Consider the following 24,462-nt stretch of genomic DNA (forward strand, 5'->3'; position numbering starts at 1 on the left):
CTTCTCTTTATAACTGCAAAAATAAAATTAAAAAAAAGCTACGTTCATCTAGGATGCTGAAAATTCAATTTGCTTTTCAAAGGTGTTTCTTATGCAAAACATTCCTGTAGTAGGCGCAGAAATAAAGCCACAAAATAGCTTTACTAAATTAGGCATAGCAGTATTCAGGAAAAAAATTTCAGAGGTGAAACAGAATGATAGCAAAAGCAGTCATTTAAACCACTATTTTGCCTTACTGTAGCAAGGCAAGAATGCAAGTAACAGCATATATTAAAGTCTTACGTTTTTCCAGGAGATTTTTTCAACCAGAATATATCATCACTTGTAATTCCGTATTCCAATGCACCTGGAATCTATGAATAAAATGTATAGATAATTTTGGAGCTTATAGAACACATTAAAGAAATAAATGAAAATTTGAACTTGAACACTACAAGACACTGTACTGTTTCCATTAGCTCGATTTCTGATTTTCTGCAAAACAAAAACCACAAAGCTAAAGAACTACACAGAGGTGCTAATACACATTTTAGAATTTTACTGCATTTGTACATGCCCAGTGGTTTAAAAAAAAAAAAAAAACCCACCACCAACAGACCCATCATATGTTGAACACCCCTGAAATTCCCATTGCTTCTGTGTGGAATCAACCCTATGTTCTTCATTACGTGTGGTGACTTTTTAGAATGTTTAGGCTCTGATCTATAGTATTGGTCACCCACAGAATTGCCAATGTTATCTATAGATAAGGTAGATGCAGTCATGTCTTGTACTTTTTTCCTACATTTACTATTGGAACAGTGGTTAACATAGATTGAAACAGAAGGGGGAACTCTCATCACAGCAGCCAAGAAGTAGAGTGAGTGCTGCTTACCCAAACCAAGCACAAGAGGGGAACTTTTCTTCTTCTGTCAAAGGAGTGAGAGCTGTGGTGTGCCTTTCCCCGCCTTTACTTTAACACATGTGCAGAAAAAACCCTGAATGCTTCAAGAGTAATATTAAGAATAAGTTATCTAAGGCAATCAGCAAGTTCTTAGGTGTGATAAGGCTGAAGTTCTATCCAAACCATGACTGTGAAGCTGGGACTCTGAATTTTTCTATTCTAGTCTACGTAAGTTTTTATACCATGCTCAACAACACAGTATGAGTAACTTCCTGTAGTGCATTAAGCCACATGACTATACACCTGTCAAATATTTGTTCTCTCATCCTCTCCCCAGAGGAAGAAGCATGCGCACTGGAGTTTCTGGTTTTGGTAGTGTGGTGCTTTTAAAAAAAAAATATGTATATATAAATATATCTATTGCTCTGTGTTTATGTTAGAGAAAACAAGGTTGAAGAAATGCGTCCTGCACTTGGAGCAGAAGGTGGTGAGGTCTGATGACCCTAGTTCATGGGGGAGTTCATATCACAGTCTTGGACCACCCCTGGAGAGGGTTCTGTCTCCCACACAGACAAGCTTTACTGTTTTTGTGGAGAGTTCCATTGTACCAGAGCATAGTTACTGATCACAGTCTTCGTCCTTAAGCTTTAGATGATCTTTTACATATCCTGGACCCAAGCCATGGAGTACTTTGAAGATAAGGACTGAGACTTTGAACTTGATTCAAAATTATATGGAATGCTAGTGTAGAGAGTGAATGATAGATCTGATGTGTTCACGGTAGGACACACACTGACGTGTTCTGCACTAGCTGGAGTTTCTAAAGTGCTGAAGGGTTTCATACTCCGGTATACCACCTTGTGGTTATCCAGCTGAGAGGTGAAGAAGGCATGAATAACTCAGGCCAGGTCTTTGTCTGCCAGGATGGGATGGGAGTTTCCTAGCCAAGTGGAGATGGTAGAAAGCATTACTTGTAGATGCTGCTACATTACTTGTAGATGCTGCTATATGATAGGTCATCATCAGTAAAGAATCCAAGAGTATTCCTAGACTACAGACTGAACTGCCCAATTAGGGAGTGTGCATCTTCAATCAACAGAGACTGCACCTTGTCTGCAAGCTCTTCAGAATACTTTTCTCTGCCCACAAGCATCACCTCTGTCTTGCTTCAGCCAACTGTTCTTCATCCAAGAGCTGATCTCATTCAAGCACTGGGCCACCATGTGATACGTTTGTATGTGGTGATGGATAAGTAGATCTGTAGATCATCTGCAAATTGCTGGAACTTGAGTCCATGTCATCTGAACACTTCACCTAGAGGTTATAAGTAGGTGTTGAAAAGGAACAGACAGAGAATTGATTCTAGTGGTAGAGGTGCAGTTTCTCATCACTACTCATTGTCAGCATCCTTTCAGAAAGAACTCTAACCATTTTAGCATGTATTATCTTAGGAGCCTGCCACCTCTCTCAGGCAAGATAACAGATTCTGCAGCATTCGACACTGTTGACCATGAGAGAGGTACACCATGATGAAAATGGATGACTGTCCTCTATCCATTAACAGGAGGAGATCATCCATCAGTGCCACTGAAGCAGCTGCCACTAAAACTTTGCCAATGATGCTCATCATATCAGAGCACCAAAGTCCCAGTACCCCTCCATGACAATAGAAGGAAATGGGCAGACACCTCTGACATGGCTTACTGAACGAACATAGATAATAAGAACAGCAATGTCTACGCAAAAGGATGCTCAGTACCACCTCCACTACTCCTATGCAGAAACCCATTTTTTGTTTTTCCTTGCAAGGGCTATAATCATTTTTAGATTTGACTAGGTCATGCTTTCACCCTTCTTTCACACAGGCATTATACAATAAGGGATGAGGAAATTACACCTGCAGAAAAACAAGCAGAAAGCCTATTTTTGTTTTTTTACACTGTGTCAAAGGAATTTACATTGTGTGTGTGGTGGGGCAGCTGCCCCACACAGGCAGAAAAAGGGTTAAAGCAGCCTTGGGGAGGCTGCACAGAACCTAGCCAATCAGAAGAGGGCTTATTGAGCCAGCCAATAAGGAGAAGGCTTAGTGGAGCAGCCAATCAGGGCCAGGCTGGCCTATATAAGGAGGGCTGCTGAGCTGAACAGAGACAATTTCTTCCTAGAGGACAAGAAGGGAGGACTAGTTGAGAGTGACAGCACCACAGACAGAGCAGTGCTGGTCAGGGGAGCAAGAGGGAGCTCCAGACTGATGGCCACCAGACTGAGGCCCTGATAGAAGGGCAGAGAAGGTGCTAGGCCTGTGGGGAAGCGGTCCAGGGAAACAGATGGCGGAGTAGGAGGAGGGGCATTATGTGGCTGCTGGCTATAGGGTCCCTGGGCTGGGACCTGGAGTAGTGGGCGGGTCTGGGTCCCTGCCCCCGCCCCCACCCCCACTTGCTACCGAGGGGAGTGGCTAGTGCATTGACTGCAGTTTGCCACTGAAGTGAGTGGCTAGACTAGAGGCTGTAGTTTGCCACTGAGGCAAGTGGATGGACTGAGGACTGTTGGGTCCCCCGGAATGGGGGAGAGATCCGAGTGGGGCACAACTGAAGGGCTCTGTCCAGAAGAGGACGCTGCGGTCCAGGAAGTAACATGGGTCCTAGAAGTGAGAGTGACAACGGGCGAAGACACCACTAGATGAGGGCGCTCTGGTAAAATGAGAGCTAATTCCCAGGATGGCCAGCAGGAGGTGCTGCGGCGGTGAGTCCCATCCCATTACAATGTGTGATATAGGTATTGCCAGCTAGTTCTGAGAGGCTTAAGGTTCAGCGAGATCAGCCTTTGGTAAACAACACAGATGGGCCTCAGGATAACTAACATGCTATGGACCCTTTACCACTAGGTTACTGGTTAGAACCCATCCCTGGTTAGAACTTCATCTGAGAACAGACCAATGGCTTTTATGAAATGACTTCAGACATCTCAATTCAGTTTCCAGTGGACAGGTATTTACCTCTCAAACTCACCATCACAATTAAAACTAACTGACATTTTCAGGAGAGTCCAAAGAATGTAAATCACCCTGATCCCAGGAGGTGTTCCCTTCCAATCAATTGTCAAGACAGTGTGGGAAAGCTTGCACAGCGAGTGCCCATACTTAACTGTCTGTTGTACAAGAAGATGACCAGTTTTAAGGACTGTTAGTCTGGCACCTTTCACCAGCACTAAAAAAACACTCTTTTAAAAGAAAGCTGGACCTGCCTATTGCTCTCCAACTTCAGATGCATGACCCTGAGACATCTCATAAAACTGGATTACATGGCATGGAATCCCTTGTGCAGCCCCTTGGAAGATTACACAAGTGATGTGCTACTTCTACCTGTTCTGCTGTTTTTGAAGGTTAAGGGTTTAAACTGTGCAAAGCTACACTCATAGCTGGAGGCTTTTAGACTCAAGGACGTTCAGGGTGGTGAAATAGGGCAACAGGTTATTGCCTGATTAAAAAAGGGATAAAAATCAATCTTGAGTTTCCACCCCATATCACAAAGCCAGATTGCCAAGATCCTGGATGCGTCAAAGCTTTGAGTTTACAGCACAAGCAACATTTGCCTTTAAGTTGTTGCACAATTTCAATTTAGCTTGCAGGGTATTTTATTTTAATTTTTTCTGGAAAGCTCACGTATTATGTTAAAGACAACTGTTCCAGTTCACACACTCAAAGAAGTTAATCATTTGTATCTTCACCTGTGCATTTATGTCCTTTGGTAAGTCCTCCAAACCTTTAGTGTGAGCTACAGCAGAAAAAGTGAAGCTATTGGACATGGCAGACGTGACTTACATGCGTAGGATATATTGGCCTCCCTCCAGTGGCAATAACAATGTTTTCTGCAGTAATGACCGTCTGCAAATAAAGATACAAAGTTATCGTCATGATCAACAACCTCTGCAAGAATCGCCAGCTTTATTCGGAGACAACCTTATTGTCTGTCATTAGCTTTTAATTACATACATATGAGTAATAAGAACTGAGAAAAACTGGCATTAGCACATGCTGTTTGTGTAAACTCGTGCACCAACCGCACTATTTTAACAAAGGTTGTATTCATCTGAAGTACGCGCACAAAAACTCTACTCCTACACTTTCCCCACCAGTCTGTCTTTTTAATCTGGTAAGGCTTTCAACTGTTCCTACCATATTGGTCAGACTCAAAGGTTCCTTTTGGAAGCAGTAGTTGTGTACCAATGGCAGCTAATTTTTTCTTTAATTTGGCTATAAGAAGATAGAGACTATGACCAAAATTTTCAAGAGTGACAAATGATTTTGGGTACCAAAATCAAGACACCTTAAAATGAGTCTGATTTTCAGAAAGCGCTGAGCATCTGCTATTTGAAAGTCACGCCTCTTTAAAGTGCCTCACTTCTGAAAATGTTGGCACACTTATATAGTTTTATTCCAGATCTTTTGCTCACGGGGCAGAAGTGATCACTAACCATGACTCCAGTCAGGTTCTTGAAGTTAAACTGCAAGATACTTGCATTAAAAAAATGAACGCAATGTTTTCCCAATTTTGCAAATGGAGGAAGAGCATCTCTTAGATGACCCAGGAGACAAGATAAGGAAAAAAAGTTTCATCTAGTGGTTACAGCATGACAGAGTGAGGAGATCGAAGTTCTATTTAAACCTCTGCCATTGATCTTGGCTCTGCCAATACTATGGGACTTTGGCCAAGACAATTAACCTTCTTGTGCCTCAGTTTTCTCATCTGTAGAGTGGAAATAATAATACAAGCTAACTCAACATTGGGAGTGGGGTTTATTATGCTCAATTATCAATATATTAATGTTTATTTAAGCACTTTGAGATCCTTGGATGGAGAGTACTTTACAGTTGCAAAGCCCTATTAATTTCATGTGCAGGAGGTTCTGGCTTGATAAGTGCAAACTAAATTTGCAAAATACAACCTAGATCCCAGTATATTTGACAGCTAATAACTGACTTGGGGCTAGAGTTTCTGAAGTTCAACCAGATTATGCTATAATAACCAGCCATGTAGCTCACCTCTTTACCTGCATTTGTCAAACCACGGACTGTGTGTGGATCCACCAAACTGCCTGTGAGGTTGAAATACTTCACTTTTCTGTTTAAAAAAATTACACCTGCTTAGTGAACAAAAATCCAAGGGACATACAATCAGCTAGCCTACTCTTTCAAGAGAATCAGACCTAAAGTGACACAAAGATAGTAGATAGCAGCAAAACAGGAAAGTAAATGGAAGGGGAGCATCAGCATTTCATAGATCTATTTGTGGCATCATCACTGACTTATGTGACCTTAGGCAGGTCATTTAAGTAATCTATACTATGTGAATAACACCTATTGTAAAAGATGTTGCAAGGTTTAGTGTCAAAAAAACCAAACTCCACTGACTTCCTAGATCAGAGGTGACAAATAAGGGCATAGTATTACTGTTTCACTGTAGTGCATACTTAGGAACATTAGCTTTGTGACTCCCTCTGAAGTTAGCTATACAACTCCTAAGTTACCCATTAACTTCATATTCACCACAAAGGAAACATTGCCAAATGGTCTAGACAACCTTGAGAAAGGCCTGAGGCCTGAAAAGTTGGGGATAGTGTTTTTTCTGTTCATTAAATGATAACTATGCATTCATTTTTCTAGTTCAGCAATGTTATTTACAGATTCACTGGTGTTGTGTGCAAACTCTCTCAAAGGAATCTCAGATCTAGTCTATTTTATATTAATGTAAATCCTCCTGCAAACCAGAGAGAAGGTTTTCTGGTCCTGAAGAACCATCCCATTCACTTGCACTCATCCTTAAAGTTACTGTAGTGCTCCTTCCAGAAGAGGCTGGGCACAGTTCCTTCCAAAACTTATCAATATTAAGTTGAGTCATCCCAGCAGAAAGATTTCTTATCGCATTCCTAACTTAAGCTCTGTGGCACTCCAAAACTAAATCTCTGGGATGACAAAACTTCACAGGAGAGCTTCTGTCTAGCAGTCACTCCTAATCACTTTGCACATAAGTAGGGCCCTACCAAATTCATGGCCATGAAAAATGCATCACGGACCATGAAATCTGGTCTCCAACTGTGAAATCTGGTCTTGTGTGTGTGCTTTAACCCTATACTAAACAGATTTCATGGGGGAGACCACTGTTTCTCAAATTGGGGGTCCTGACGCAAAAGGGAGTTGCAGGGAGGGGTCACAAGGGTATTTTATGGGGGCAGTAGTATTGCCACCCTTACTTCTGTGCTGCTGCTGCTGGCAAGGCACTGCCTTGGGAGCTGGGCTCCTGGCCAGCAGCTGATGCTCTCCTGCTGCCCAGCTCTGAAGGCAGCGCCGCTGCCAGCAGCGCCGAAGTAAGTGTAGCAGGACCGCAACCCCCCTACAATAACCTTGTGACACTGCCCCACCAACTCCTTGTAGGGGTCCTGACCCAAAAATTACAACACCCTGAAATTTAAGATTTAAATAGCTGAAATCATGAAATTTACAATTTTTAAAATCCTATGACACTGAAATTGACCGAAATGGACCATGAATTTGGTAAGGCCCTACACATAAGGAAAAAGTGGCCAAATTTTTCACTCATTTAGCTGACATTAACAAACGGATTAACAGTCTCTGCTGGAGAGTTTCAATACTTGCAAAAATGCAGGAAATGCCAAAGCTGAAACAGCAGTTCTACAAAGAAGAGAAAAGCTGCTTGATTATATGAGGGAAGATGAAATTTAGAGTTTCATTTACTTGTCCTGTAGCTGCACTCTGTGTCCCCAGTTCAAGGATTTGACGTAATTTTGAATGGCTTCTGCCATCGTAGACCTATCAAGAAACAAGACATGAAGTGTTAAATCATATTACAGATTCTGAAAATGCAACTCAAAGATTGATGCACGGGTAATTGATGGAAGTTAGGAATATTTTTGTAACATAAATGACATTAGAACAAAGTGCTAAATCAAAACACACACACAATATCTTCTTTGTAAAACAAGCAAGCCTGATTTTTTCAAAAAAGAGTTGCCAAAGAATGGTCCAAGTGAAATTCAAATTCTGTTGCTATCTCAGAATGAAGAGCAGCGGGGAAAATTTTGGTAATTTTATTACATATCTACAGGAAACACAAAATGCATAGGTACAATATTCTTTACCAGTCATGGTGAACAGGGTGGGATATATTCCAGCCATAATGTTGGGCATCTTTAAGGGCACTCCCTAAAAGAGCTGCTTGATGCATTAGCTTTTTAGGAATGCAACCAACGTTCACACAAGTGCCACCAAGTCCCCATTTGGTTCCTAAAGAGAACATACGAAAAATCCAAACAGATAATCTTAAACTAATGCAGTTAGTTCGGAAATCACAGGCGCCCCTTACACAATCTGCTGCAGATGAGTTTCTAACTCTGCTTAAGGTATTTATGGAAGTAACTTTTTATTTTTAAGTTTAAAATTAGTACTGAAAATAGCTTAATAGCTTACACTGCTCAATGCACAAAAGATCTAAAGCACAGCAACACCAACTATAAACATTCACATTCAAATGTCTGCATTCCTACCTCCTAATTTACATAATAAATCATAGAAAAAATTCAAGAGCCACTTGATTTATAGATAAGATAATGAACACAAGCTGAACTGTAAGTTACATTTGCTAACAGTCATGTTTTAACTGAGACAATGATTTTAAACTTTATCAAATTCCGCTCCCATTGAAGTCAAGGGGAGTTATGCTACTGACTTCTAGAGGGAAAAGGTTGACTTGAAAAGTGTACATCTACAATGCCAAACACCACCACCACCACACTGACACTAATGCGTTTAGAAACAGACCTATTTAAAGACTTGTTTGATATAAAAAGTGATCATGGCTTACTTTCGTACCTTTAGGTGAAGGATCCACGTAATCTAGAACAGCCACCTTCTTTCCAAACTGAGCAGCTTCAAAACAAAAACAAGGAGAGCAAGTATATTTAGCAAAGGGGAAAACACATGAAGAAAAACCTCATTATAGTGCTGCAGTTTTGGAGGGGAAAAAAATAAGGTTATTAAACATGTTAAATACAGTTAGTAAAGAGAGCATTTCCCTGGCATTTCCAACAGTTGTTTGGCTTTTTTAATTTCAGCAACTGTTCTTACTATGTGTAAACATGCAGAAGGTATAATAAAGAGTAAAGGAAAAAAGGATACCATCTAATGAAGCATTCAGTGTAATTTAAGCCTTTATTTCACTACTGTTGTGTGTTAAAAATCCAGATGGCAATGAAGCCAGAGTTTAAAGAAAGATAAGGGGGGGGGGGGGGGGAGAAGAAAACCCATACAAGACTGTCCTGTTCTTGTCTATGAATGATTCCTTAAATATAAGTGAATTAATGATTTAAGAAAACATTCTTTGTAGGGACTGAATGCTTTAAGGAGACTAGCAGAGACAGTAATGAGAACTAATATTGTCATAATTTAAACAAAAAATTGAAATTATTTCTTTACAGCTCCAAACCTTCTTTTGCACAAGCAAGGCCTCCAGAACCTCCACCAATCACCAGAAGATCATACTCATTTTTGCCTATGAAAAAAACATATAAAAAACAGAAGAAGAAATTAGAAAGATGGCAGAGGTACATTACAGACTGTCAGGTTTGGGTTTTTTTATTAAAATATTGTCATATGAGTGTCCCATAACACTCTACTGTACCCACTAAAACATTCTACCCTCCAAAACAACAATGTGCTAGTGCATGAAAACCAGCACATAAAACTAACCAGTTTGTTTTCTGAAATGAAAAGCAAAAAGTAAACAAACAGCAAAAAGGGTGACAAGTAAATTAGATATTGTACTGACAATGTCCACCAAAAGGTGGGTTGACATAAGTCCTAATGCCTCTAGCTTACTAGATTATAACTGGAACTCTAATGCATATTTTATTGACAAGAGTGTAACAGGTCCTATACTGTAGCTGAAGTTTCCATGCATGCAATCTCCAAAGCAACATGTTAAAGAGACTTATGAAACGTTGGTTGAAAGAAAGTTGTTGTAGAGGTAGACATTTTTCTACCCAAACTATTTAATTTTTGTTATCAAGCAACCAGATGCCGCAATCTAAATGACAAACTAGTGGTCTGCGACAACCAAGAGTATTTTAACAAACTCACTTTTATACAAAGGTAAAAACCAAGTGATTTCCATCAAAAACAGCCAGACCACTTGGTTTGCTAACAGCCTGATTTTTCAAGCTACCAAAAGCCATCAATTTGTAGTTAAATAAATAAGAAGCGATAGCACTCAACAACTTGCAGGATATGAGAAAACCCTGTATCACCAAGCTTCAGGGGGTAGCCGTGTTAGTCTGGATCTGTAAAAGTGGCAAAGAGTCCTGTGGCACCTTATAGACTAACAGACGTATTGGAGCATAAGCTTTTGTGGTGAATACCCACTTCGTCAGATGCATCCGACGAAGCGGGTATTCACCCACGAAAGCTCATGCTCCAATACGTCTGTTAGTCTATAAGGTGCCACGGGACTCTGTATCACCAGTTTCAACCGAGGGAGTTTTCTTGGCAGATGTGTACGTTTCAGAAGAGAGACAGGAGGAGTCTAGAACAACTGACCTCCCTCCACAATATAATGGTTGTGCTTAAAAAGTTGTTAGGTGCCTTCAGAAAAGGTGTCACAGCAAGGTCGGGGTGTCTCAGAGCTGGGGGAGGGGGACAGAGTCCTCCCGCCCCCAACCCAACCTTTCCAGGGCAGGGGGAGATGGCCACCTACCTGCCCCTCCCCCGCCGCCCCCAGCAGCTCCCTAGGTCCAAGAATCAGGAGCTCACTGCCCCTCCCCCCACCCCGGGAGGGTCTCAGTCACCTCCCGCAGCGGCTGCCCCCCAGATTGAGGCAGGGTGGGGAGGCCGCCCCCCGTCCCCACCACAGCAGCTCCCCCGACAGGGAGACCCGCTCCTGTCCCCCCCGCAGCAGCTCGCCAGGAGACAGAAGGGGGAAGCCATCCCCCGCCGCCGCTCCGGCAGAGGGTAACCGGCAAGGAGATGGGGGCCGCCGTACCTGACAGGACCCGAGCCGTACGGCTCAGCACAGGCTCCCATGAGAAGCGCTTCCGCCCCCGCCACAGCGCCGCCATGTTGTACGGCAAGAGTTACCGCGGCGGCCGCCGCCCGGGCAGGACCCCAGATGCCCGGCCTGTCCGGCTCAGCGCCTGACTGAAAGGCAGGGAGGAGCCGCTGACCTCGTGCGCCCCTCAGGGACCGCCTGGAGGCGGAGGGGGTCGGCTCGGGGCTCTGCCACTTCCCGGAGGCGGCGGCGGCGGCTCTGCAGGGAGGCTGCACTAGGTTAGTTGTGGGGCTGAGTGAGTCAGGCGAAGGGCAGCGCCCGGTGGGGAAGGACTGCCTGGGGTGCGGGCTGAGCAAGAAGGTACGTGGGTGTTGGGCGACCCCGCCGAGGCTCTCGGCCAGGCCAGGGACGGGGGTTCGAGTCCCCGTTCCGTCTGAGGCGCGGTGCCCTTGGTCAAGTCACTTAGCCTCTCTGTGTGCCCTGGGGAGCAGCGCCGCCCTGCGCGCCTTGCGCGAATCAGTGCCCTCAAGCCTGTGGGGAGGGGCTCAGATCCTGCAGGAAACATTATCCCACAAACTCTGCCTACCCAGCCTTTCCCATGAACCAGAGGGTTTCCTTGCTAAACTCCTCCCCTGTGTTGTGCTCACATCATTCCAATTTAGTTTTAAGACATGGTTGTTTGGGGGGGTTTAAACAGGCCCTCTGGTGACGTAGGAATTTACTTTGTTTCAATTAGCAGGTTTTTCTGGAATTGGCACACATGCCTCAGCAACCCCTCTGATAAAGAAATGGAGGGAAGGTCTCTGCAAAAGGGGGTCAGATTAAAAAAATAAGAGCATGGTACGCAGTTTGAGCGAAGAATACCTCTTAAACAAGAGCAAAACTCATTTTGTCCAAAAGTTGACATTTGATATTCCGGGGGTGACTGGAGGTGCAAAGATTTCCTCCTTCTTTCCTGAGGTTGTAAAATCAGCCCATCAACACTACTGCAGATGAATGACTGGAATATTTAATGTAGCATTAGCACATCACCTCTTCAAGATGAGGAGGATCTATGCAACGTGCACCCCACCTTTTCTCCCATATCATGTCCCTTAGCACAGCAGCACTACATCATTGTTACCAGGGGGCCCGCCCCAGCCACACAAGTGAAGGCAGGAGAGCCTCTAAGGAACCAGTCCAGTGGTTGGAGTTGGATCTAATCCTGATCCTACAACTGACTGACTATACAGCCTTGGGTAGCACTGCACTGGTGTGCCTCCTGTTACCCATCTGTAAATTAACAATAATTATATTGACCTACTTTATAGGGGTATTACGTGATTTAATTATTGTTTGTAAAGTGTTCTGTGATCCTCTGATAAAAGGTTCTATAGAAATACAAACCAGTCATTAATCAAGATTATGCCAGAGGGACCAGCACATTTTTTTTCATTCAAAAGTTCTGGCTATGGTCCAGTTCCAGGGCATGTTACGACATGGGAATCTAGATACTTTGGTGATTCGTTTGTTACAAATACCAAGGTAGACTGATCTATTCTTGGGACTTTAAGGCCTTGGCGTTGTGGAGAAGCAGCCCTAGAAAGGGACCACGTTTAGTCATTCTCTACTCCCTCCCTCCTTAAGGTAGCTGAGGAACAGCACTGATTGGCTCATGAGAAAACTGCATCCAGCCGTCTTGTGCTTGAAATATGGTCAGTCCCATGCAGGGCTGAGGGGTCACTGGGTGGGGGGAGAGGCAGGATGGAGGGAAACTAAAATGGGGAAAATGTTATACCAATAAAATAAAAACCAGCAGGATCTTATTAAAGGGAAAAAGGCAAAATACCACATTTATTATGAATACAGAAAGAATCATAGTAGGCAGTTAGTTACAGCTATAACATTCCATCAATCTCATCTTTATTCACACATTCATTCATACACACACACACAGGTTCTGCAAAGTTGTTATCATAGTTACCAGCCTTAGAGTTGCTCATGCCAAGCCACTGGCCAGGTGGCCTGGACATGAGGAGGGAGCAGGGCCCTGTCAGATGCTCATCTGATGCTCCTGGAAGTTGGTTTGCAGAATCAGACCCCAAAGTTCTCACTTTTTAGAGTCTATTTTTATAGGAATTTCTTCCTATGCCAGTCTATGGGAATTGCTTCATCATGCTGTTGCTGAATCAATCAGCAGATGGCACATTCCTGACGGCTCTGTGCTGCTAGATGTTATCTTGTTCTTTGGTTCTCCCATTCCTGAGGCTGTTGGGTGGATTCCAGTCTGCCCTCCGGGGGTCCTCTGCTTATTTCCACTTGACGCCTTCTTTAGCCGATGGACACTGGATTCTTAGGCTGGCACCTCCCTGATCATTCAGTTATTATCCACACCAAGCATCCATCCACATACATCCTCTATCTCTATTTTAATCACAATTGTTAATACAACAAAAGGGCGGGGAGTCTCTGGGTGCTGTTTCTGTTGTTAGAGTATTGCTTTGAGTCTCTCTCTCTCTCTGTGAATTGCTTTGAGAACAGACTCTGTCTTAGAATGTATTAACACAATTAGCAGCTTGCAAGTTTCACACATAGAGGGAGAGAAACAGTACCAAAAACCAAGAGACCTCTTAATTAATAATACCCTAGAATTTAAACTATGGGGAATCACTCATTTGTGATTTTAATACAGAACTTCTTTAATATGATCCAACAAAAAGAAAGATTTGAGGGACTAAAGACACCACCTAGGGTGGATAGAAATGCTCTGCATACACAGTAACTTTCTTTGTTTGTTGTTGTTTTACACACACCATGAAATGAAAACGGCAACGCTTTGATAAAAGGATAGAAAAGCTGTACAGTATCATGATAAACACCTCCTTGGTATATTGCTTGTTGATTGCCGGATAGGTGATGTGCACAAAACCAAAGATAAGAGTTCAATATGTCCAAAAGGTGGAGCAAGTTCTCCTTGCCGTGGATTTATCATAAAGGTTGTTTTCCATGGGAAAATGTTGCTCGACCATTACATTATTTCACTACTAGGAAAAGTCGCTTATCAGCAGTGTCTTGCTGCTTAAAAATGTCCCATAGCTAGGAATCCTTAGTAAAAAATTCTCTGATCCTCAGCCCCGGAGAAATGTGCTCTTAGGATCATCAATAGCATTTCTTTCAGTATCAGCTGCAGAGATGGGTCATGATGTGATTGGAGAATTTGCCCCACTGATCCTAGTATGATAATTATGGCTGCTGAACAGGTATTAGAAAAGCAAACCTGAAATCATGTTCAGAAATGTCTTTTGTGCTGATAGATGAATGCACATATCTCCTACACCCAAGCTGCTTTGATATGGAGCTGTGAAAGAACACTCTCTTAGAAATCTGGAATGCAAACAAATTTCTTAAATGACGTGTTATTGGACTCAGCTTCGTATTTTCTGAATGTTGTCAATTGTAGCAAGACATTTAAATGTTTTACAGTTTTATACTCTGGATGGCATTTAGTTGATTTTGGGGGTGGGGGAGATTTGTTCAATACATTGGAAACAATACATTATAAAAATGGAAAAAGGAATGACAATGTATGATGTTTCAGAAATACTTTTAAATAAATTCTGCAAGAAACCAACCCATATACGTAACCTTCGTATTTGTAAGACAATAACAAACCTGCCAAGAAGGAGACTTTCATTTGGGGATTAATTTTCAGGACAATTTTAAAAGTCTGTGTCTCTTTGTCATGATGGATTATATATCTGTGTTTTTCAGTGAAACTTTTAAAGTCTCCTTCATGGAGAGAACCAGTTTGAGATGCACACTGTGAAAAATGGTTTTGTAACTTTCTGATTGGTATGATGCTGTGTTGTTGTAATGGTGTTGGCTCCAGGATATTAGAGAGTGGGGGTGTGTGAAGTAATTTTTTATTGGACCAACTTCTGACACACAATCTTTGGAGCTCTATGTAAGCTTCTCTCTCTCACCCACTGAAACTGGTCCAATTAAAAATATTACCACGCCCATGTTGGGTAACTGATTGGTAACGTTATCTTAACTTTTCTTTTCATTTGGACTTTATTCTCCTTATACCTAACGAGTGCTTTCCAACTGTACTAGCTAGAAAGAGAAGAGGAAGTGAACAGCCAAATTAGGTAGCTACTGTTTTTTTTTTTTAAGTTACTACACTATTATTCTGTTTTGCAAGGGAGGGGGTGAATTAAAGCAATTGTATCTTACTGTAGTCATATTGAATGTCCTATGAGGGCGTGGCTGGAACTGGGTTAATTGGTTGAGCTAAACAGCCTTCTATGGAGGACTTACAGTTGCTTTCCACATACATTGCTTTCTGTGGTCAGTTGCTAGTGTGGGGCCTGATCTTGGCATAAAGGAAGGGGGTGAGGGAGAACTAGAATCTGCTGGTGACCTTGAGAAAGAGAGGAAGGCATGGCCTGTGATATAAGTGAAATGAATGGGATTGTCTGTGGAAGTGACTTGAACAGTAAGGCAGGAGAAGAGAGCCAGAGCTGCGGTGGGGCAGGAAGAACTAGTGACATCAGGACTGAGGTGACTGGTGGTCCTCCTGGTTGGGTTCTTTTGAAATAAGAAAGCTTGGGGAAGTCAAGCCAGCTAAGTGTGTGGGAAATACCTCAGGGTGGGGGCTAGACTGGCAAACAGGGACATCTACTTGCCTAAGATAGACAAAAGCTATGGAAAGCTAGTCAAAATGGCTTGTAGCACTTTTGCATGAGACATTTCAGTGGAAAATTATGTGACAATTTTCAAGCTCCAATTCTTTACTTTGGGGGTTGTAGAAATAGAAAATTAGACCCTTTTTTACAGTTGTATTGTTTTGCACTGGTAGAAACAGAACTTCAGTTAATTTGCAACTGAAAACTGTATGCTATCTTAAAATGAAAAAAATGGCCTGGATGTTAGAACTCTTGCAAAAATTGGCTTGTGGAGGTTTTTTAAAAGCAGAATATCTCTGAAATGTCTAAATCTAAATGAATTCAAATTCTTAATCTTGGTTTGGGAGAGTGATATAGTAATCGGATTTCATCATAAAGCTTCCGTAGATCCCAGGACATTGTTAAAATCTGGGAACTTTCCTGCATTGAAATGTTAGGATTTAATAATATGTAAAATCTGAAGATGCATCTAAAGGAATAGAATTTCACTCCAGAAAAATTACCGGAGGGGGTTGGGAGACCCACAGAATTACTCTCTGTTGTAAACTGGGTAACAATTTAATTTCACCTGGTTTTTTAGGTTTAAAAGAAAGTCAGCCACTCTAATGTGTTTAAGTACCCCAACAAGACTATTTGTAACCTGAGACACTTCCTTTGGCTAAAGACGTTTTCTACTGTTTTGAAATAGCTGCTTACAGCTTGTGGAAAAATAATTGTTTTATTTAGAATTCTTCCAGCAAAATTTCTGTTTTTTTAGAACTTCTCTTTTTTCTTTCTTTCTTTTTTTTTTGAACACCAGAAACTTTTGGCATGTTAGTAGGGTCTTTTTGTTGTTCAGAAGTTCATTTGTTTTTTCTCTTTTTTTCTTCCTTACTTGAAGCTGTCATTTTTTGTTTGTGGCATCTCCTCAACAGCTAATTGATGTCAAGTGAGGAAGCAGGAGCAGATGGAGTTGTAAGCAGCAAAGTTCTTCATTTTATGCAAATAAGTCAAGATATATTAAAAAAGGGAGGGGGGGAGAAATATATAGAAGTATGGAAACTTAACTGCCTCTGAATGTTTGTTACTTTCTGTGACAAGTCAGCAGATGTTGAAACCACTCTAAATAATAACCTTTTAAAATGGAGACAATTGGTTTGTAAAGCAAACAGTGAATTCTTATTCTCACTGACTAGTGTACTTCGCCTCTAGTTCTCTATTAAACTTTAGAGTGGGGTTTTGCCGGCCACCTTGCTTGATTGTTAACTATTTTATGCATTAAGACATCTTCCAGGTACTTTTCTGGAACAAATATGGCCCATTCTTACTTTCTTGAAGAACTTAATGTGACTCTGAAAAATGGAAAATACACATACAAAATAAATAAAAATCCCCTCATGCTACTATGGAAGTAGAAGCCTTGAAAGAATTGACTGGAGGAAAAACATTTCACTTGATCTGTAGGTGTCTGTAGTAACGTCCCAGCTCTTTCCTCCATCTCTCTTTGTTTAGGCTTTAAAAATCAGGCTTTGGCCAGGGTTATTGGGAAAAGAGAATGTGTGCTGCTGGAATCTGTGTATGTGCCATGCATTGACTAACTCATCGTCTAGTGCAGTGTTTCTCGACCTATTTACCATTGTGGGCTGCATATGCAGCTCTCTGTGGTATGTGGGCCGCATCCACACAATATATATATTTTACCTATTTGGCCCTGAGGATGTCACATGGGCCGCAGCTGTGTGCTGACTGAGCTACAAGCAGCCCATGGGCCATGGGTTGAGAACCACTGTTCTGGTGCCTTGGGTACACAGCAAAGTTGTATATCCAACTATACCGGTGTATTTAAAGCTATATGCAACCCCTAGGTTGGCCACAGTAGTAGTGGTGTAAATGTGTTTATATTGTCATATCTGATTACAGAAAAGGGGACTAAGCTATATCAGAATAAAAGTCATCTTTTTACTGGTATAAGTGTGTCCATATTTAAGGGTATTTTTTTTACCAGTATATTTGTACTAGTACAGTCCCAAGTGACAGTTATAATGGCACAAAAACTGTGGATAGAACAGGTCTCAGAGTGGAATCAGAGCAAAAAGCATTATAAAAATTTTCCCAAAGCTAAAGAAATGTTTTAGAGCTTATTAGGATTTTTTTAATAATATAAAGATTAGACATTTATATGGACAACAAGAACATCCCTCGCTACATTAGACTGATTAAACAATTTATAATAGATGTAAATCCTCAGGGCATAAGCCAACACTTCACAGTTTTGGGTCAGGAAGAAGACTTCTCCTATGGGCAAGTTATTCCACAATAGCTCATTACAGTGTTTCTTGCACCTTCCTCTGAAGCAGATGGTATAGACCACTGTCAAAGCTAGGGGGCTAAACGAGTTGAACCCCTGCTCTGATTCAGCATTGCAGATTCTATGCTTTTACATATGCAACGGAGCATGTCAAGAACAGAAGGGGTTACAAATTGTCTTACCTCATCTGACATCACAGATTATCTTAATGCTTAAAGTAGGGGATGAGGATAAGATCAATGTGCAATATGTGTTCTTGTTTGACTGAGCTGTGCAGTCTGAACAGTTAGAAACTCTTCTTACCATAAAAACTGGGAAATATATTCCGCATTAAAATTAACTACAGTGCTAATTCTAGTTATTCCTGCAGGCACGGACCATCTTGCGTTTAGAAGAGACTGAGCCAGATTTAGTGCTGGTGCCAACGTTAAGAAATCTTTAATAGTGGAATCATGTTTAATTTTGTAAACAGGGTTTTTTTTCAGATGCAAATGGGGAATTATTGCAGGTCAGACGAGTTCATCATTGCTTTCTAGTGGTTCTCTTTGGCGTCTGGAATATAGGAAAAGATTTATTAAGCTGAAGCTCTAACACAGGGGTGGCCAACCTGAGCCTGAGAAGGAGCCAGAATTTACCAATGTACGTTGCCAAAGAGCCACAGTAATATGTCAACAGCCCCACATCAGCTCCCCATCCCCCGCTCCCAGCGCCTCCCACCCACTGGCAGCCTCGCTGATCAGCACCTCCTCCTCCCTCCCCGCACTGCCTGATCAGCTCTGGGGGGAGAGGAGAGAGGGCAGGAAGGGGTGGAGTGGGGGCAGAGCCAAGGGTTGAGTAGTGAGCACTCCCCCGGCACATTGGAAAGTTGGCCCCTGTAGCTCCAGCTGCGGAGTCGGTGCCTGTACAAGGAGCTGCATATTAACTTCTGAAGAGCCGCATGGGGCTCGGGAGCCACAGGTTGGCCACATCTGCTCTAACACATGGGTGGTGGTGGGGGCTTTTAAAGTTATTCTGTATCAAAATAACATGTTGTTGTTTATTGTGCTACATGCCAAACTATTCATTTATGTTTTGCTTAAAGAGGTACAAAACCACCCTAGTCCTCATACACTACCCCTGACCTCCCACAGTTCCTTATTCATTTCATCCACTTGCTCTTATATTTTTTTCTTTCTCCTGAAGCTCTGTTAATTAGCCCCCGTCTACTTCATAGACCTTCATTTGCTGCCTTGTCATCTACCATAAACCCTTTCTTTGTCGCTCCACACCATTTGGCCACTGTTGGGGTGAGAGCGTTCTTCTCTGCAGCCCATTTAGAGCAGTTTCCATGATAGCATTGTAGAAATTTGCTCACTCCTACTTTTGCTAAGCTTCCCAGAGAGGATAAAGGGGAAGAAAACAATCCACAGTGAAGTCTATTCATAGCTGTATGCTGAAATGGCTTTTGTTTCTTTTCTCCCACTATCTGAGTGAGTTTCAGTTCAACTATCTTCAGTATTCCTGCTGTGAAAGGGACAGACGTGCTTTGGACTTTGTTTTCGAGCATGACCTCTGTCTTATATTCAGCCCAAAAGAAGTAGTTTGTTAGAGTGTGGCTCTTCTGATCTGTCTTGCAGAATTACTTCTAAACGTAAGCGATGAATGTTGTCATATTTGATTTTCTTTAATGCACTGATCACTTCTCCCTCATTTTCCAGTTTATGATGTTAACACAATTTATTATACAAAAGTCCCCAGCAGCACTACAGTGTATGGATGTGCGTGGGACTTGTATCTCCCATTTGTACATCAGTTATAGTGTGATAAGTCTTAACTGGAAAAAAAAAAAATGGGCCATATTCATCCCTGGTGTAACTCCACTGAGCACAGTGGACTAACCTACACTGAGGATGAATTTGGCTCATGCCTGACTGCCAGCATCCGCTGTGCAGTAACTAAGTAACAAGAACAGTGTCACTAGAAGGTAGAGCCAACATAAATTGTGCACTGAAGAGTGGGGGAAAAGGACACATCTCCTTTTAGAATCTCTGTATACCAGAACGTGTAAGCTGTGCCAGTGATGTGATCAAAGGAGACTGCGACTTCTGCAGGCTCTTGGACTCGTATCCTGTAAAATCCATATCACTACAACACAGGAAAAGATCAGAAGGAACAGCTTCTGTTCTGTGCATGAAGGTACATGTTTATATTTTCCTATTTTTTAGACGTGATATCTGATATGCTATGCTCTCTTAGAGAATGCTACTATTTCAGATGGCGCTGGGTAGGAGGAAGAAGTTTTTGTCAGGTTTCTGACTGCCAGGCACTTTAGTGATGCTAATTTGAGGGCAGCAACAAGTCTTCAAAGAAGAGTAGGACATATTATATGTAATGCTTTCATATTGTATTGTCAACCACAACAGTTGAAAGAGCAAGAGGAGATAATCCTGATTAGGTTGAAAATGTAAATGGTGGATAACTACATCGGCATCTAGTACTCATTAAAATTACTTTTCAAGAAAAAGCTGAATATAAGGCAAGCTTATGTTCAGCGGTATTTGCAATGATGTTTCGGGGTTGATGAATGTGTTTCTGTAGCTATATTTTTACCCTGGTTTGCATTTTGATTAGGGAGCTCTACCACAAAATGCCTTTCTTCCCTCTGAAAAGGAACTGCAACTGGCACTGCTGCTGCTCGCAGGGTATCTGCTTGTTGCCCCTGGTGTTTACCTTCACTTAATGGGACATTCAAAAAAACCAAAACCCATTTTTCCTTACCAGGATTACTAACTACACCTCTGATTATTAAACCTATATAATGTTTAATATCAAATTTATTTCAAGGTTTCTGCACTTGCTCAGCCAGGGACTACGGTAATAGACTGCTTAAACTTTGATTTCTGGTTTTCAAGCACTAGCGCAATACTGCAGAATTTATAGTGTACCACAACAACCATCTGGTTGATGGCTTTTGTCTGCATCCCCAGAAGCATGCTGGTCATATTGAGCACTAACACTGTCAGCAATATGAGTGTGGGCATTCAGGTTCATTCAATATTTTCTGTTTCATCTTATTTCAGCAACCAACAGCCAGAGATCTAGTTTTACTTTTTCTTTGTTGGTCCGACACCCAGCTGCTGTTGTCTGTCAACATTCTATCCATGTCTGTGTTAGGGTACACATGGTACATTCAACAGCCCAGCAGGTCATGTGTTGACCGGCAGCGTCCAGCCCTACCTGCTGATAGCTCAAAATAATAGCACAAAATTGTAAACAATTATGAAACAGAAATAAGGACACTTTAGAAACAAATAAAACAATTAGAAAAATGATATCCCAGTACAGCTATTGCTATTCAGGGCATAATGTAATAGTTTATTTTAAAAATGCTTTTTAAATGTAAGAAATAAGGCCTTAATACTGCAGTGTGATCCGTGTGTGTGGACCCTTACACCTACTTGGATTGGATTGCTGGATGGGTGAGACCTGGGGGAGAATGATCAATCAGACAATCAGAATCCGTTTTATAGAGCACATGGTCACTACATGGCTTTTTTAGGACAGTGAGTGCAGAAGAATATCGTAAAGCCAATAGAAACTACAGAGGGTGTTTTAGGAGGGCAGAATATAATTATCTTAATTGAAATCTGTCTGGTGCAATGGAGATAAACACCCCTCTGAAGCCTAATTAATGGGGATTCTAGTCCATAAAAGGCATTTATTATTTTCTGCCCTCTTCCTGTCATCCAGAAAAATGAGAAGAAACCTAACTTTGTTTCCACTGAACCTGGAAAAAGGCAGAATAAAAGACAAAAGAAACAGATTCTTAAATCAGCAGAATTTTGCATTTAGTGAAGATTGACATTTATGTAGTCACGGTAACAAAACTGAATTATAGTACTAGGTGAGTATGAGGATCCAGAGATTTAGATTTTTAAGTGAGGAAATCCTTAGTGGGGAAAAAAGGTGAAAAGTGCCTGTAGCTTGATAACAAGATGTTGATGGAAAAACTAATTACGGTTTGTACTTTTGTACTTGACAAAAGCAGACAAGTCCAGATTACGGTTTCTTGGCTATCTGATTTCTTCACATTTAGAAATACACTGGCTTTCTGGCAGTAAAAGGTAAAAAAACACCTTGTTTGACTTTCAGCCTTATTGTTACATCTGTCAGAAGATAAGAGTAAAAATATTCTTTCTATTTTAAAATACCAGATTGAGGGTTGTTTTTCATTGGTTGGGGTTTTTTCCCTTTTAAAAAAAAATTAAATTTTGTGATTACTACGGCAATCTTATCTTTGGCAGACACTTACCTGGATGTTCTAGCCAAATTCCTTTGCTGGTCTTGCTCCATGGAAAAGACTAAAAATAAGCACCCACTGAATGGCATAGAAAGAGAGGTGGTTTTAGTCATCTTAGTGTAGGACAGGGAGGCAGGAATTTGAATTTTAATCCTGGCTTTGACACAGATTCCCTCTGTCCTTCGGAAAAGTAATTAACCCAGATTTTAAAAGTCTGTGCAAAAGCATGCAAGCGCTTGTGCACATGAACAAAATGCAGATGTAAAATGCTTGCCATGTGAGCCAGGCTTGCAAACACGTGTATATCCTTGACTTCCACTGGTGCAACAGATGTTTTGATGCACAATTTGGGCATGAGCTTTTAAAAATTTCAGACATAACCTCTCTGAATCTGTTTCACCACCTGAAAGACTGGGATAATACTACTTACCTACCTCACAGGGGTGAGAGGAGGGTTAATCAGTTAATGTGCAGGGCCTTTTGAAGGAAAACACTATGTAATTGCTTAGCATTATTACATTCTCCTCTGATGGATGCTGGCTATTAGCAGCAGTCTTTCTGCAATGAGTTCAGGCCCCATTGTCCCAGGGCACTCTTCTATTGTAGTCTGTTCATCAATACCATCAGGCCAGTGGACAGATTCTTTTGTGAAGGAAGGTTGAATGGTATAAATTTACCAAGCATTCTCCATTCACACCAGGTTATGTGAGCTAATAAAATCTAGATTGGATTATAAACCCCTCTGCATTGTAACACTACAGTACCAACTAGCTACTCAGACTCATAATAAACTCAGAACAACCAACCAAGCAATTGGCAGTTAGAGTAAATGTATGAAAGATGATAGCAAAATTGGAGGTAATATCAGTGGGACAAAATCGATTAAGGGAAGCATTTGAAGCACTGTTTGTATCCACATTTTCACCAGTTATTCATAACGTCAAGAATATTAATGTGTCACCTTGGTGTTTGTTATCAAGGTGTCCCAAAATGGATCTCTCTAGTAAATATAGATAAACACTTCATCTTTCTCAGATGCCATCTGTCCAAAACATATCAGTGTACCTTCCAGACATGAATTAATTTAGCTTCACAATACCCTGTGTAGCATTTTACTCATAGTGTAATGGAGGCCCCCAGCAGTTAAGTGACTTGTCCAAGGTCAGACAGGTAATCTGCTGCTAAAATGAGAATAAAACTTCGTCTTCCTGAAGGACCATGAGGCCATCTCTCATGGAAAACAGCAGCCTAAGGGCACATGATGTCTTTGCCGCATAGGGAGTTTTGTGAGTATTTCCAGACAGGACTACAGCAAAGTTGTGTAGTTTTATCTTGGATAAACTGATAATGATATACTAGGATTCAGTTTTAATTTTTTAAAACAAACATTAACAGAGAACAGACATTTATTTCCAAGTATTTTTTCATTATCAACTCATTTCTGCAGCAGCAGGCGATGAGGACTTAATTATTCAAAATGTTATCACTACAGAACTCAACCTTCCCAAGATTTAAATAATCCTATTTTAATCTAATTTAATCATTACATTTTAAATGTTTCATTATTAAGCATAATTAAATCCTGAGTTCCTTGTGCCAAAGCCACTAAGGCACACACTTGTATGAGCCCTCAAATTTGTAAAACAAGTTGTTTACTTTTCTTCTTAGCATATTTCAGTTTGCAGCAAATAGAGATCCTTTTTGGGGGTGAAATGGGAAATAAATGATTACCACTATTCACCACTTTACATCAAATCCCCCTACACCTTTCCATGATACATTTATTATGAAGCATAGAAATATGACAACTTTAAAAACTAATCTCGTCATTTCTAGTTACCAATCAGTTTTGTATCTCAAAGAACAGCAGATGTTAACTGATTCAGTCTGATTGGAGAAACACCCCTAGAAAACTGGTAAATAATATTAATAAAAGGCACCTTGGTTAAGGTAGTAAGAGTCACCCGTACTTGAGTAAAATCACAGGTGAGGATGAATTGTTCTGACTGCACCTTCTACATGCAGCTATTTTCGTGTTAAAATGTATGCGATCCCAGAGGCTTTTTTGCTTTGTTTTTATGAAAACAACTGATCATATGGTTATTCAGTTAATCCCAAACACAACATTTACTCTTCTTTAAAACTATAATTGTATTACTGGATTTTTCATTGTAAAAGAGCACAATAAAGGTCTAGATGAAAAGCTGAGTTGCATTACCAAATCAGGATGTGATCTCATCAGATCTTTCAAACTGAGTAGGGTCAGGTGCTTAAGGAAAACCCAGGTGCTGCAG

General features: G+C 41.3%; 2 protein-coding genes across 21 annotated transcripts in view; one reads left to right on the top strand and one right to left on the bottom strand.

Annotated features, from left to right (window-relative positions):
• TXNRD2 (thioredoxin reductase 2) overlaps positions 1-11,067 on the bottom strand; it is a 52,112-nt gene extending 41,045 nt beyond the window's left edge. For 4 of the 5 annotated variants that reach the window (XM_037879244.2, XM_037879242.2, XM_037879243.2 and 1 more), the window contains exons 1-8: positions 10,930-11,067; positions 9,379-9,444; positions 8,766-8,822; positions 8,036-8,180; positions 7,632-7,706; positions 5,922-6,000; positions 4,701-4,763; positions 283-353 (exon numbers count right to left, since the gene is read on the bottom strand). In XM_037879244.2, coding sequence (XP_037735172.1) covers positions 283-353; positions 4,701-4,763; positions 5,922-6,000; positions 7,632-7,706; positions 8,036-8,180; positions 8,766-8,822; positions 9,379-9,444; positions 10,930-11,005 — 632 coding nt within the window. In that variant the 5' untranslated portion in view covers positions 11,006-11,067. Of the gene's footprint in view, positions 1-282; positions 354-4,700; positions 4,764-5,921; positions 6,001-7,631; positions 7,707-8,035; positions 8,181-8,765; positions 8,823-9,368; positions 9,445-10,929 lie in introns of all 5 variants that reach the window. The other variant, XM_043529845.1, reaches the window with a different exon arrangement.
• A 12-nt stretch (positions 11,068-11,079) lies between these two features.
• COMT (catechol-O-methyltransferase) overlaps positions 11,080-24,462 on the top strand; it is a 33,688-nt gene continuing 20,305 nt past the window's right edge. For 2 of the 16 annotated variants that reach the window (XM_037879251.2, XM_043529857.1), the window contains exon 1: positions 11,080-11,213. Coding sequence is in view for 6 of the 16 variants with exons in the window: in XM_043529851.1 (XP_043385786.1) it covers positions 15,358-15,477 (120 nt within the window). In the remaining 10 variants the exon portion in view is untranslated. Of the gene's footprint in view, positions 11,296-14,913; positions 15,066-15,164; positions 15,478-16,487; positions 16,557-18,789; positions 18,847-18,889; positions 20,065-24,462 lie in introns of those variants that run through there. The other 14 variants (XM_043529858.1, XM_037879256.2, XM_043529860.1 and 11 more) reach the window with 11 other exon arrangements.

Source organism: Chelonia mydas, chromosome 15 (assembly GCF_015237465.2).
Source record: "Chelonia mydas isolate rCheMyd1 chromosome 15, rCheMyd1.pri.v2, whole genome shotgun sequence".
Taxonomy (NCBI): Eukaryota; Metazoa; Chordata; order Testudines; family Cheloniidae; genus Chelonia; species Chelonia mydas.